Genomic DNA, 15,214 nt, shown 5'->3' on the forward strand with positions numbered 1-15,214 from the left:
TTTCCTGGTGGGTGCCGGAGCCTCGCTATCTAATAGTTTATCGGTTTGCCATGTGACTTATTTTTTATACCGTGACCCCCCCCCCCTTGCGGAGGGTTTCCCGGGCCAGCCTAGGATATTTAATAGGCTTCGGTGCATAATTCTGTTGTATATCCTCATATCATGACCGTGTAACCCCAGTTCATTGCAGTATTTATGACCCAGTTTTGGCTTGTGTTTGTTGTCTTGCGGCCAGTTTTTTTTAAAAGCCAAAGTACAGCGGATCCGATTGGCCGGAGGGCGGGGCTATATCTTTGTTACAAAGTACCATACGCCTGTAACTTTTCTATCACTGTGTTCGGTTAGCTGGAGATTGCTCTGAGCAACTTGGTCTTCCCTATCCCAGGATGTCCCATGGTCAGTGGCCAAAAATGTCGTCATTTTTTTTTAAATATTTTTATGTTTTTGCATATAGTAGCCATTTTTTCTTTTTTTGTAACACGCTGTCTCTTTCTGGTTTGATAACAGATCGTTCTTCTGACGCTGGATGTTTGTGGAGCGCAACGCTTGACAAACAGAAGTCCCATCATCCCATGAACACAGAAGACGGAGTGCAGGAGGGGTGCACAGCCAGCCCGGAGTCCGTCCTGAGACTGCGCAAAGGACACATGCCAGTGACCTCGGAGGACACAGACTCCCAACATGACCAGTTTGATGACTTGTGTCCCCTCTTGGCAGACCCCGCTCCGTGCCCTGCCCAGGATAATGTGAGTAGCCACTTCCTTCCTTCCTTGGTGAGTGCACGTTCTTTGCGCGAGTGTAGATGGTGATCTGGATACAGATGCAGATCGAGGCTCCTGTGTTTTATGGTGGTGCATTCTGGACAGAAGCGTTTGGTGGTTTTTGAGGACCTTCTCATGGCACGAGTTAGTTCTCATGACAGCCTAGTTCTTGTTCTAGATACGCCTGATCCCTTCTGTATCACACACGCGTACTCTGGACAAGAAGCTGCCCTTTTATACTATAATTCTGATCACTCTAATCCGGAGGCTGCTTGGGAGGGATAGAAGCTGAAGCCTGGCCAGTGGCATTCCGTGGGTTAATCTGGGTGGTTCGAGCCCCGCGTTATCAGTCGCATGCCGGGGTTGTGCTGGACGTAGTGTATCTCTCTTTGTTCTTCAGCTCGGTGAAAGTTCCTGTTACGGACTCGTGTTTGTTTGTCTGCCGGCAGGGCTTCTCATGCCGTACTTTAACTATGTAGGTGCCAGGCGGGAGGTTCTTCTAACTAACTCTAGCACTCAAAAGGGGTGGTGTGGTTTGTTTATTTTTTTGTTTTGTTTTTTTTATTGGAAAAATACTGAATCAAGTTAACAGGACTAGAAACTTAGAATCCCAGTCGTAATATATGAATCCATCTCCCTGTAACCTAACAGCAAAGGTGAAGGGTATAGCCCATAGGCATGCTGATTTGATATGCATGGACACACTTGCTTCATGGGATATGTAGTTCACCAGGAAGGCTGCAGATCGCCCGAGAACTGTCTATATTTCTATATTTCTTAATCGTTGGCGAGAAGGATGTAGCTTTGTGCTCGGTAAGGGGAGGCCAGACCATCGCGGTGAGGAGGAGACGTAGAGAATGCAGCGGGGCTGAAAATATAACCGTTTACATCAATTGTCTTCTCTTGGAAATCGATATAATGGTGAAGAAGAGACAAAGAGCAATTCTTTAGCTTTTTGTCCATGATTACATTATCTTCAACTAATGGAATGTAATTCGGTTAAAGGAACAGTTATGTCGATCTCATTATACGTTGTTGTGGTTCCTATATACTATGTATAGAAACACTTTAGAGGGCCCCTTGGCTTCACCCCGTATCCAGTGGCACAGACAGGTCCCTGCAGGGGCCAATCCTGGACCTCGCTGGGGAACAAGGCATTGGAAGATATCAGGTTTTTGGTATGGAAGCGAGTCGCCCGTTGGTCCCTTCCCAGTTTCCGTACATTGGTGCCGAAAAGCGCTCTATTAAAAAAAAATCCCAACACATTTCTTTTCCCTGGTAACGCATATACAACGCGCCAGTGCATTCAATGCGACCTCAAGGTGACCTTCCCCGACTACGCATTCGTGGAAAATTGCAGCCATTAAACACACGTCAGATGACAGCGGCTTGGTCAGAGGAGGTTCCGCGCACACCCTTTGCTCCCGGCTTTGCTATTGTAATATAAATTGCCCGCAGGGTGCGAAAGGGATGTGATTGGTGGGAAAAAAAAGAACGATTGCAAAAATGGCTGATGAGTTTGGGGGTATTTGTTTATACAGTGTCCCAGGGCTGTTGATTCGGATCCAGTAATTGCAATGGGTCTTCGGACCCTTAGTCCAGACGCTGTCTACATTAAACAATTGAGATCTATCTGGAATAAAAACATGAAGGCCAAACCCAGCCTATGTTGGATGAGTGAGCACATCGTCATGTTCGCTGGTTACATTAAATCTAGGTATATGGAATGCTCTTGCTGGTTGCCCCATTCCATTTAGTTTTTTGGTGCCTATGGATTGCGTCTCGGCTCCCGATCCTTGGGTCAGGTCACACTGATCACATGATTGGTCCTTTAGGAAGATTAGGCACTTTCGGAATGTGTCGCCCGGCGGGCGGAATAACCGGACAAAGCTTGTCCTGTTGAAAATAATCGGATAACTAGTGCCAGTGTCCTGCGATTGTTCCCTGACCTCCAACATGAGGCTAAGTCACAAGACTAGTCATGGGGCAGAATAATCCGTCACCGGTGACTTCTACAGTCCAACCATAAATGACTCCTTCATGGAGATTTATCGTTTATGGGTCCTTTTTATATGCCTGCCACATAATCCGTTTAATCTCGACCTTTGTCATGTACGGGCACGTGGCGGTTATACTCCCAAACTATACATCTTTATAACTCTTTCATGTCTTGGTGCGAGCGGACCCTCCTCGACCAGAGTCCGTGGAAGTGTGAAGAATAATATCCTTGGAGATGAGGCTTTCACAGATAATTGTGCCCCAGAAGGACAAAAAGTTGGGTCTGTTCTCTACTCGCGTTACACTGTTTATCGCTCTCTTCTTTTGGCTCAGCTTCACTCTTTACATATTATATATGATTATATCTAATAGACCTTTGGCTCTGTTAAAAATGCCGCTCCACCTAGTGCTATTAAATGGCCAAAATAAAAAAAAATTAATTATATAATATTTTGCCTCATTCGTAATTTTACACAAAAAACAGAACCGGCTTTCCTTTTTTGGTTAGTGTGTAAATATATCTAAAATATCTTATTAATGCATATATATTTTGCTGTCATTGCGTTATACTGCCCCGTATTCCACGTGTCGGCTCAGCATTTGCAATAGAAAAGCTGTCAATTTTTCACTGCTGACCGTTGAAATTCTGAGCCATCTGCATCATCAAGCTGAAAAAAAAAAATGAACGCTGCGTTCACCATCGCTGATGAATGTAAGGTTTCAGACAGCTGCCTTGTGCCTTCTTTTTTTTAATATAATTGATTTTAATTTTATGCCGGGAAATGTTTTTTTTTTTTTTACAGTAGATAACGCAGCTGGAATTCACCGTCTCCAACGCCGCGTGCCAACCCGGCAACGATACGGAGAAAGAGACTAAAGGCTACCAGCAGACGTTGTACCCTCTGCTTTATTCTTTTAAGCGCCATCAATAATTCACTGCTGGACTAGGTGGCTCTAGGAGCCGCTGCCCCGCCAGCCATTTAGTTATTTACTGACCGCTAGATTGTAAGCTCTTGCGCACAAGGCCCCCTTTACTGGGGTCGTCTTAGTCTGTCGGTTCTAGTTTTGTATTGAATGTGTGGATTGTAAGAAGCGCTGCAGAAATTATTGGTGCTACCTAAAAAATATAATAATATCTCTGTGCTCTCGTGAGATATTAATGAGTTAATTTTGCCCTTCATTTAACCCCCGCGCTGTGTGGACCGGCGGGGTGATCTGCTTTGCTATGCCTGTTTCTGATGGGGATTTAACAACCACCATTATTATAATAAATATGACTTATATATTGTATTTATTTTTTATTATTGTCCACTCTCCTTTTGTCTTAAAAATGTTCTTTGAATCTGGACCCGGAACGTTGAGAGAAAATTAACAGGGAATTTTCCAAGCTTTTTCAGTAACCAAATCCTCGCAATGCTGTAATGTATGCAAATCATCGACTCCAATGCAGAGTAACTCATTTGCATACGGCTCCGCGTGATGTCATCACGTGCTTGCGGCTGATAAATATAAGGAGCTCTACAAGTTTGTATCAACTTTGGGGGTACCCCTCTTCTTGTGGGGGGGGGGTGTTGGTCTGGTTGGTTACAGGGGGAGAAGAAAGGGCTTTATGGAGTGTAACCCCAGAAGAAGACATTTGGAGGGCCGGTGCTTTCTAACTTTAGTCACTCGGATCAGTAAAAGTCTTGCCCGTAGTGCGTGCTTTTTTTTTTTTTGTTTTGTTTTTTTACATGTTATTTAGACCCTTATTATTTTACATTTTGTATTTATTTATTTTTTAGTTTGTTTTGCGAGTCGCAGTCCGACGGGGCCCAGAGAGGCTTTATTATAGGTATTAAAGTTTCATGAGGTCCAGCGAGTCGCCGTATGCCGTGACGTTGTCGCTAAAGAGCTGAGCGTCTAGTAACATCGATTTAATCCAGGAGTGCCGGATAGAATGACTTTGGAACACCTTGAGCCCAGCCGTGCCGTTGGCTGCCATGTTTAATCTTTCTGGTTTGTTGGCAGTAAATTACCCCAATCCCCCCCCCCCCCCCGCTGTCACTTATACATGGGAAGTCTGGTGCAAAGTGGTAAAAGTGAACCAGTTGTCCATTGGTTGCTATGGTGACAAGATCACTCCTATGTTTTTTGGACCAGAATTGCTCTTTTTATGGGTAGAACTATGGGAAGAGCCCAACGATCTCTCTTCTTTGCACATCAAAAATGAAAGGTGCCAAATATCAACGTACAAAAATGTCTCGAGTTCAGAACATGTGACCTTCGTCGTCTAACGATCCATATGTTTAATTAAATGGCCGCTCCCAAGGTACAAGACTTCTTCCTCGCGGTGCTGGGGTCGGGAATACACCATGGAGCGGGGAGTTTACCAGGAAACTAAAACGACGCGCCCGGATAATTGGACTCGCGGGAATATTTGCGTAACGTTTGCTGAGTCAGGGCCCCGGGGTTTGAGGGGCCGACGCGTTTCTCGGAAGCACTTTAGTGTGTGTGTGTGTATGTATATATATGAGTTTTAGGGTCCTAGTAGTTTTTTTTCAGGACAGATGGCACTGCTCTCTGACTTGATTGCTCTCTGACTGCGTTATTTTCCTCTGTGATGTCGTAATGTTGTCGCCCCGTCACGCTGTTACACTTTTCCCCCAGTTTCTCAAACTCCTGGCGTTTGACACAGTTTTGAAAGAGCGGCTGAGTAACCTGTAACCTTTATACACAGTAAGCTCTGCTGCGGGCTGCTGGAATACCCCCCCCTTCCTCCCCCCCCCCCCCTTCCAGCAGAAGGTCTGGGGGGGAAAAACACTGGTGGGAGTGGAGTTCTTTGTGAAGTTAAACTTTAAAAGGGCAGTGACTAACCGTCTAGGAGAGCTTTCAGAGGGACTTCTTGCGACCTTCCGTCCTGATTTAGTTCCTCTTGAGTCAGCCGTGCGTAAGACCCGGGAGAAAGCGGACGGCACTTACCGCTTTCTGATGGGCCGCAGCTGTGCGTTACGCCGTCACGCTTGCGCTTTGTACATTGCTATAGCCAGCATTTGCTATTTTGGGCGCCGTGCCTTTAAAAATAGAATTCCCTTTGTAAACTGGCCACAGATTTGCTGGCTGCAGGGTACACCTCGGCTTCATTTTGCGCATTGAGTTCTAGAGTTTCTTTTCATGGAGGGGTTACGTGGTCATAGAAGCTTATCGTTTGATGTCATGTAAGAGTCATTCTCCCTATCTAGCCTGCCCACCTGCTGTAAGAGCTTAAACCGGGCCCCTGGTGTTTAGAATACCCCCCACCCCCCGACACACACCTATCCCATGCATGCTTAAATTCCCTCATAGGTATGACAGCTGGTCACTATGATTGATCCCCCACTGACTTCACCTGGGCTCCGCTCTGACATTGAAGGGGGGGGGGTACAATACGCTTACAGGAAGTCCTACGTAAGTACACTTCCTGTTCCCCATAGAAGCAGCCAAGGGGAGAAGGAAATCGAATGGAAGTCTTTTTCTAACTACAGTAACTAAAGAATAGAGTGCATTCAAAAAGGGCTTCAATATACTGTATCTGTTCAATTATAAGACTGGAAAAATCATCTGAATAAAACAACCTTGTCTTATTATGACCCCCAGATCCTTCACACAGCCGACTAAGCCTAGGGGCTTGACATTCTCGCTCTCATTCTCGCTCTCATTCTCGCTCTCATTCTCGCTCTCATTCTCGCTCTCATTCTCGCTCTCATTCTCGCTCTCATTCACTGCTTTATCACGTATCCAGAAAATGAGTTCAAGGTCTGGCGACTGTCCCTTTAACCTGTAATTCTAGCACAGAGGGCTATCGGATAGGACACATAATTTATTAAATGTCATTAGTAATTCTTTTAACCTGTTTCATTGTCTCCGGCCAGATGGGATCAGGTTCAGGCGTTTCATGTGGCGGTGCGGCTGGAATTTCACACTGCAGGGTGTACCTTTTCGCAGCGCACCTCGTCTGCTGTCTCTCTTTCCCTGCTGTCTCTTTGTTGCAGGAGGTCTGCATTATGCATGCGCGATCCGCAGACATCCGATCCTTGTCTGCGGATTCCGTTTCTTGAAGCCTGAGATTAATCCAGCAGTCAGATCCGGCACGAGACGCCCTGTTTTTGTTTTAAAGCGCAGTTCATTCCCAATCAGATACGCTCTAGACCTATATTTCGTAAAGTGCGTTTCCAGAGCAGCCTGATGCACCTTCATGCCATTCGTTGCTATAGTGATAAGAACAATTTTCAAAGTTTGCACCGTAATGAGGGACACCATGAAAATTTAAAGGGACCACAGAGCTATCGTGTGCATTAGACGGCATACGATGGCTGGAGTGGCCCTTTTAAGGATGGGCATAGTTGTCAGACATGCTATTCCTGTTTAGAAAAGGTTGGATAATCCACACCCATTCTGTTCTCCTGACGTGGGGGCCGCGGAGGGCCGCGGCACGGGGGCGGAACCACAAAACAACACAGCTCTGTTTTATTGGCTTCTCCACCCAGATCGGTTTGTACAAAATGTCCTCATCTGCATCTTGCCAAAGAATGAGCCCTGTTACCCACATAACCACGTGTCCGATTACAAGCGGCCATTACTGCGCTCTGATCAGTCTGCCAGCGTGAGTGTGTGTGTGTCGGGCTGAGTGTGTGTGTGTCGGGCTGAGTGTGTGTGTGTCGGCCTGAGTCTGTGTGTGTGTGTGTCGGCCTGAGTCTGTGTGTGTGTGTCGGCATGAGTCTGTGTGTGTGTGTGTGTGTGTCGGCCTGAGTGTGTGTGTGTGTGTCGGCCTGAGTGTGTGTGTGTGTGTCGGCCTGAGTCTGTGTGTGTGTGTCGGCCTGAGTCTGAGTGTGTGTGTGTGTAATGTAAAATCAAGACTGTCTCGGATCCCGTCCCTGGAGCTCCTCTGTGTTTTCCCTCTCTGGCCCCAAATTGGATTCCACTTTCAGAGTTCGTAAAACGCATTCTAAACATTTTATTTTCCTCCCGTAATTCACACACCGGCTCGTTTTGTTGTTGTCGTGGATTTTAATAATTGTTGTAAATGGCTTGTAGCCGTGTCCTCGGACGGCCTGCTCCGGGTACTCTTCTGCACCGACCCCCTTTCCGAAGAGCCCAGGCTTCTTAAAACTCCTAGTAGTCGTCGTCCAGTGCCATGTCAATCACAGCAGGAGCCCCCTTCGTAAATGGCTGATTCAGAGAGGTGGATGTAAACTCTGTTCTCAAGCAGACTGGTCAAACCACAAACACCTTTTGACTTTGTCCCTCCGGCAGGCGAACGGTTAAATAAGACCCCCGAAGGGCATAAATGGCTTGTGTTCCCAGGGGGGGGGGATCGCTGCTTAACAGACGCGCGTGTCTTGTGTTCCAGATGCCAGAGCCACGTGATCACGTAGAGGAGCCGGTAGAGGAGCCGGTCCCGGAGGACGAAGGTTTCATGGGAATGGCCCCGCTCCTGCAGGCCCACCACGCCATGGAGCGAGTGGAGGAGTTCGTCTGTAAGGTACGGTACCGGTGGGGATTCCGCTTTAACTATTTGGCTGCCAAAGACCGGCACTGGAATTGTAGATCTTCAAAGTAATTCGTCCGTCACCGGCATTCACGCGTTTTTGATTTGCCAAATCATTGACCTCTCTGTTGGTTTCTCGTCTCTCTTCTCCCCCAGGTGTGGGAAGGGAGGTGGCGTGTCATCCCCCACGACGTGCTGCCGGACTGGCTAAAGGACAACGACTACCTGCTGCACGGTCACCGGCCCCCCATGCCGTCCTTCAGGGCTTGCTTTAAGAGCATCTTCAGGATACACACAGAGACCGGTAACATCTGGACACACCTGCTGGGTATGTGGCGCGTCACAAAGACAACTTAACGTAACAAAGTTTCAACTCTATGGGTTCAACAGCCTCCCAGCAGAGGTGGTAGAGACCAATACAGCGAGGGGATTTAAATATGCATGGAATAGATATACAGCTCCCGAATCTAACACGAGTCTCCCGGTTAGACTTTTAGGGAGAGGATCGCCCCCCCCCCCCGAGACTCTGGCCCTGATAATTGCCCCTATACTTGCCTGTTCTTATAATCTTAGGGTCACGCTCGGTGTGTTCGTTACAATGAATCGGCAATGTGTGTTTTACGTCTGTGCTGTTTTCAGCACAATCAGAGGTTCCTGCGGTGTGTTGTGGAGATAATTAACCAATTCCCCCGTACGCAGCAGAAATACCGGTCCCCGGAAACCAACGTCATTAAACTGGAAGCCGGTAGGCCGAGTACATCGCACGGTCCCAAAGAGCTCGTTGCAGAGCCAAAGCTTCCTCTTTTTTTTTTTTTTTCTTTTTTTTTTTGCACGATTATAATTTCAGGGCCAATCAATCAAATCTCGCGTATCGATACAGTCCGGTGATAACGGCATATAAACCGTACGCCAGCGCGGTGTGATTAATGATGCCTCCGGCACGCCGGTCCCCGCGGAGGGAACCCAGCGCTCTCTGTGTAGGCAGGCGCCAGATACCGCGGCGTAGTATGGCGTCCTGTAATGGAAAACGGCGCTAATTCAATTGTTTAGGATATTTTTAGAGTCCCCCCCTCTCCCGGCAATTTATTAAAACCCACTTAGTGGAACTTTCAGGTCCTAGACCCGCTCCGTCTGTTCATGAAATCGGCAGATATATAATGGAGGAAAGTGTTAAATCTCAATAATTGTGAGAAGAATGACCTAAATGGGTAACGAGTATCCAAGACGGACTCCCGTTGACTCATGTTGGGGGGATAATTCCCAGAGATGGTCCTCTACGTGTCCCGGGCTGTCTCTTGACCGGTGTTCTATAAATGGGGTGTTAGAAGTGTTTGGTTTTCCTCTTGCAGCATAAAGCATTCACAAAACCTGTAGTTTCTTTAGGCTCGGCTCGCGTTCAGCCCGCCGGAATGTCGCCCCGCGATCGGCTCTTCTCAGAACGGGTGAAGGAAATCCCGGTTGATGTTGCGTCAGTCGTCGTCCTTCACCGAGATGCTCGGAAACAGTTTGGGTGTAAAGCCTTGTGCCTGACCGTCTTTGTCTCGTTCCTTTAGGTTGCGTCTTCTTCCTGTGTTTGGGGATTTTCTACATGTTCCGGCCAAACATGGCCTTCATCGCCCCCGTGCAGGAGAAGGTGGTCTTTGGCATGTTCTTCTTGGGCGCCATCCTCTGCTTGTCCTTCTCGTGGCTCTTTCACACCGTCTACTGTCACTCGGAAGGAGTTTCCCGCGTCTTCTCCAAGTAAGATTCCCTTCTCTCCGACTTCTCGACTCCGATAAACCCGAGATCAGCCAGGAAAACGCCTCTTTCCTGCTGTTCATTAACATCGATTCAGCTCGTCGAAGAGCCACCGGCTGTCTATTCAACCAGGAGCCGCCTGCTTCCGACCTGCATTGACTAATGGAGGCTAGCGGGAGTCGTAGTTCATTAACAGCTGGTGGCTAGAAGACCCCCTTTGCTTCTTATAAGCTCCTCCGCGGCTCGGAATTGTCAAAGACGGGAAGACTAATTATTCCAGAAAAATAACCTTGTTCTGGAGAGAAATAGTCAGATCTGACAACCCCCCCTCTTTGATCAACAAGAAAAAAGGTCTGATTTTATTCCATTGAACATACGTCTTTATGTGTAACATCGTTATTTGACAACTTTACCGCTTATAAGCAGCGATCGGTTTAAATCTCTACGTCCTGCCGTGTTCTTCAAATCGCTCTAGTGGTATTTAGAACATCTGGTGACATTTACGGGGAAAAAAAGGTTATTTGAATGAACTTTTGTAAAAGCTGCCTGAAGGTCTTCCGTTTGGTTTCAATGGGAACGTCAAACTCGGTACTTTCCACAAACAAAGTAGGGGAAGCCGTCTTCCCGTCTTCCCGAATTCTGTCATTTATACCTGGAATTTTTATCCCGTTCCACCGATTAGCATACCCCCCCCCCCCCCCCCCGTGTTATCTTTCTCTGAGAAAATTAAAACTTGTCATTTTATTGTTTTAAAGGGTTAAATTCTGGGGGGTTTTTTTTTTGTTTTTTTTACCTTTTTAATTGTGTTTAATCCTTTTATGGCCATGTTGTGAAAAACTGATTTGGGTTCAAAAACTTTTAAAAAATGGCTTATTCAGTGTAACATTTACTGATATATTTAATATTTTCTGGGCGATTTAAATGACTATCGTAAATTTGATCGAGATTGGAAGTTATCCTGGAGAAACCTGACCACCGTTTTCAATCAATTTATTGTTGCCGCTAGGCCGGCTGCCACCTCTTGGCCGATGGCTATGTTAATCCTAGTAACCACGGTGTGAGACCGCTGTGGCGTCGTCTCTTTGCCAGATTTCCTGGATATTCCTAATTATCAGGCAGTCGGTCAATCAAACCGCCGTTTCTAACTAAAGAAAGCGTTTTTCACTCGTGTTAATGGCTATCGAGCGTTATTACGTATGACTTAAGTCTTATTTTATGATGCCTTAGAGCAGGGGTGGCCAACCTGCTACAGGACTACATCTCCCATACTCCTTAGCCAGCCCCTTAGCTGAGCACTGTGGGAGATGTAGTCCTGCAGCAGCTGGAGGGCTGCAGGTTGGACACCCCTGCCTTAGAGTGATAGTGGAAGGGAATTTCTAGGGGCGCGTCCACTACATGGCGCAAGGGACTGTTGTCCAAAGCTTGAAGCCCTTTCATTGACCCGAAGCTTCCTTATCGAGCAGCGTTTTTCCGTCTCAGTCCTCCCCGCTGTTCCCAGGCTTTTGGGAGCAGACTTTGAGAAGTAATACAGAACGTAGAATATCTTTGGTTCTAGAGCAGAGGTCCTCGTGTGTTTGAGGCCACCACAGGACACACGTTCACAAACTAGAACATTGAGAAGACGCACTAGATACATTGTAATAGACAAGGGTTTGCAAGCGTCATCAAAAACAGGGCTTAAGATACGGTAACGCGCGTCACTTCATACCTCTCTTCCTCACCATCTTTCTCACCCCCTCCGCAGGTTGGATTACTCTGGAATCGCACTCCTCATCATGGGAAGCTTCGTCCCTTGGCTCTACTACTCCTTTTACTGCAACCCGCAGCCTTGCTTCATCTACTTGATCATCATCTGTGTTCTGGGCATTGCCGCCATCATTGTGTCTCAGTGGGACCTCTTCGCCACGCCGCAGTACCGGGGAGTGAGAGCCGGTAAGGATACAGCAGAGTACAAAAGCTTTCGGTATAGTCGACTGTGGTGACCAGGAAGGGCGAGGGGGCACCCTCTGCCACCGCACGTCGTTATTATTGCCGTAACCCCCAGGGGAGGTTAACGTGACTTTCTATTAACGTAAAACGGGTTTTTGAATAGAGGCTTCTTTCCTATAACCCGTATATTTTGTGGTTGGGTGGACCTTTGGTTCCCGGCCTTCTCTTTGCTGTAATTAAAGCCCCGTCAGATGTTGCTGCAGATGGATGGGGTTGGGATAGAATCGGCGTTCCCTCCTAATCTTGGCTCGTTTGTAATCTCGGACTTGTTTCTCCGTGTAATACGGCGTCTGACCTCAGCATGTGCTGTTATTAGCTTCTCGCATGGAGTCTCTCTGATCCTTTTTGCGATGTTTTTCTGGAGTGCAGAGCGCAGAACCGGCCTTTATTGGACTCCATTTAGTTTTACTCCACTTTTTGTAGACGGCGACCAACAAAACAAGTGGCCGTAAATTGTTGGTGGCTTTGATGGATCAACGATAGATATTTTAACAGACGTGTCCTCCTTCCTCAGGTGTGTTTGTGGGCCTGGGTCTCAGCGGAATTATCCCCACCCTGCACTTTGTCATCGCCGAGGGGTTCCTGAAGGCCGCCACAATGGGCCAGATCGGCTGGCTACTCCTCATGGCCACGCTGTACATCACCGGAGCAGCCCTGTACGCCGCGCGGATCCCCGAACGCTTCTTCCCTGGAAAGTGCGATATCTGGGTATGTCCTGCCCTTCTTATGGTGTTAAATAAAAAAAAAAAAACTAATTATATGCGAGAACCCCCCCCCCCATGTGTCTATACAATGGGAGCAGCCGCCTAAGCTTCCTGTTCGCAGGATCGCTGCTCCTTGGGGGTGGGGTCTTTGAATCAGTGCATTTACTGATAGGCACCCTTTTACCTCCCATCTCGGCATCCCTGGGATAAAATGGTTAATTCGCAGCGCGAGCCGTTTCCGGTATCCGGATGCTTTGTTGTTCCTTTCGGTGACGGCCCCTCTGACCTGTTCCTAAAATCCGCCATCTATTTTCATTCTGAATTTCTGACGGCATTTTGCATTTAAATTTTATGTCTTTTGCTACAAATTAAATCCCCGGCGGTGTCTCTCTGTAATCCGCTTGTTAACATTAAATGAAACCGTTTCACGTCTTATTGTGTCTATGATCATAACGCAGATCCCCCTCCCACGTCAAAATGTTCTTTTTTTTATAGAATATAAATCTTTACTTTACTTTAAATATTACATTGGGAAACGGTTATGGCTGCTCCCTACTTAAAATAAAAATAAATAATAATAAAAATATATATATATGTATAATATATATTCCCCCTTAGTTACTGTAGGACCAACCGGTGCATCCCTTTGACACCATTGGTAGCCCGATAAAGTAAACATTATTTTGGCTCCTCCCACTCGCTACAGCCTGTTGCCCCTCCAGGTGGTACAAATTGGTATGACCCTGTTTATTTAAGCGTTGGGTTTGGGTCTCCTGGATAAAGTTTGGATTTATTCATTTCTTCAGAGAAATGTTAGTATTGATTTTTTTTTTTCTTTCTTATCCCGTCCTCCCTTTTAATCTGCGGAATGAAGCCGCGTCGCTCCGCCGTGTAATTATTTTTATAAATAATATAAGCCAGTGATTACCAGTTGGCGTGTGCCGCAGCCACTGGGCAGTGGTTTTAAAATGAAGTTATTACTGGTCGGATGAAATGGCTTTATTTAGAAGACCGTGCCTCATTTATGTTTTTCTCTCCGCAGTTCCACTCTCACCAGCTGTTCCACATTTTTGTCGTGGCCGGGGCCTTCGTCCACTTCCACGGCGTATCCAACCTCCAGGAGTTCCGTTTCACCGTCGGCGGGGGCTGCGCGGCCCAAGAGGTGCTGTAGGTATCTCGCCGCCGCGGATGGAGCGCAGCGCGAAAAGAGAGCAACCGCCGCCTAGGGTGAGAAGGGAGGCAGACTGCCTCCCCGTGTGACCAGCGGAGGAGAGACACGGGGGTGGGGGGGGAATAAATATTCCAAGCCCAACGAGACTGTGGAACCTAACAATTTTACCTCAACGATTCATTACCACGTGTATGAAGTTAATTTATTCCTGGGGAGTGGGTCACTTATCTTTTAACCCTTTCGGCTCTGCAAGGGGGGGTGGGATTTTTGGTCTCTCCGGCACTGACATGGTTAAATTATTTTGCTACCCGAGCTTCCTACAGACAAGTTTCCTGCGGGTCTCTAGCGGTGGATATTTATTTTTATAGTTCTGTCGGAGAAAGGGTCTTTATGATTGGAATTATTCCTTTTATTTCTCAGATCAAACTCACAATTTTAAATGGCGGTTAATTTGCTTAATTCCGTTTAATTTCCAGTGAAAACGTGGGGAAGGGGGGGAACAATCAGAGGATTTCTTGTACATAGTAAATAGTTATAAGAAAAGAAAAAAAAAAAAGACAAAACACTTTTGTTTAAAAAAAAATAAAAAATAATAATAATAATAAAAAAATAGATTTCTATACATTTTTTGAAAACGAGACAAAATATATATATTAAAAACACAAAATTATAAATATACACAATAAGGGGAAGCGTTATTCTGTAACACAAAAATATTCTGCCCCCCACACGCAGTTTTCATGAAAACATTGGGCACAAGTGTGGGCCCTTTAAATGCCAGAGGGGGGGCACCCGGCGCGTTTCACAGACCGTTCTTGCTTTTAAAGGCCTGATCGACGTTCAGGGCCGGCGAGTATCAATAGGAGACCCCTAAACACGACCGCGTGGGGACCTAAAGCACAGTGTTACGTGTCCGTATCTGCCGGAACAGCCGGAGCCAGAGTCGACGCTCTCATCTGCCGTGACTCCAAGGGGCAGTCGATGTCTCTTTAGAGTGCAGAGCGAGACATCACCGCTTTGATACGTAAGCGAAGGACTCGTTTAGAGACAGATCTCCGGAATCTGAACACAAACTCTCCGGCGTCTCGCATCTTTTGAGTAGTTAACGGTGGCCCCCCGGTCACTCTGCTGCTTCTAGGCTTTTTCCTCTCTCCCGCGTCTCGCCCCGTCTCCGGCTGAAGTTTGTGTTTTAGTCCGCGTCTCGCTGTCGGTCACACCCTGGCGTTTCGGTCCCTTTTCTTGTGTTTTGTGTTAGGGAGAGTGTATCTAGGACTATCTTCACGGTTCTGATCTGTTATGGGTACATGAGATGTTTTGCCACATGGTTTCTCATACAGTTGGGGGTTCCCTC

The 15,214-nt window shown here is 46.9% G+C and overlaps 1 protein-coding gene across 1 annotated transcript; it reads left to right on the top strand.

The window, feature by feature from the left end:
• Positions 1-572: 572 nt before the first annotated feature.
• Positions 573-13,863, top strand: LOC149275472 (adiponectin receptor protein 2-like). Its single transcript, XM_089504671.1, has 7 exons — positions 573-746; positions 8,125-8,256; positions 8,419-8,590; positions 9,816-10,002; positions 11,744-11,931; positions 12,503-12,696; positions 13,735-13,863. Exons 1-7 carry the CDS (start codon positions 573-575, stop codon positions 13,861-13,863), a joined length of 1,176 nt encoding a protein of 391 aa, XP_089360797.1.
• Positions 13,864-15,214: the final 1,351 nt, after the last annotated feature.

This window comes from Sceloporus occidentalis, unplaced genomic scaffold (genome assembly GCF_023333645.1).
Source record: "Sceloporus occidentalis isolate IW3139 unplaced genomic scaffold, rSceOcc1.0.p SCAF_284, whole genome shotgun sequence".
NCBI lineage: Eukaryota > Metazoa > Chordata > Lepidosauria > Squamata > Phrynosomatidae > Sceloporus > Sceloporus occidentalis.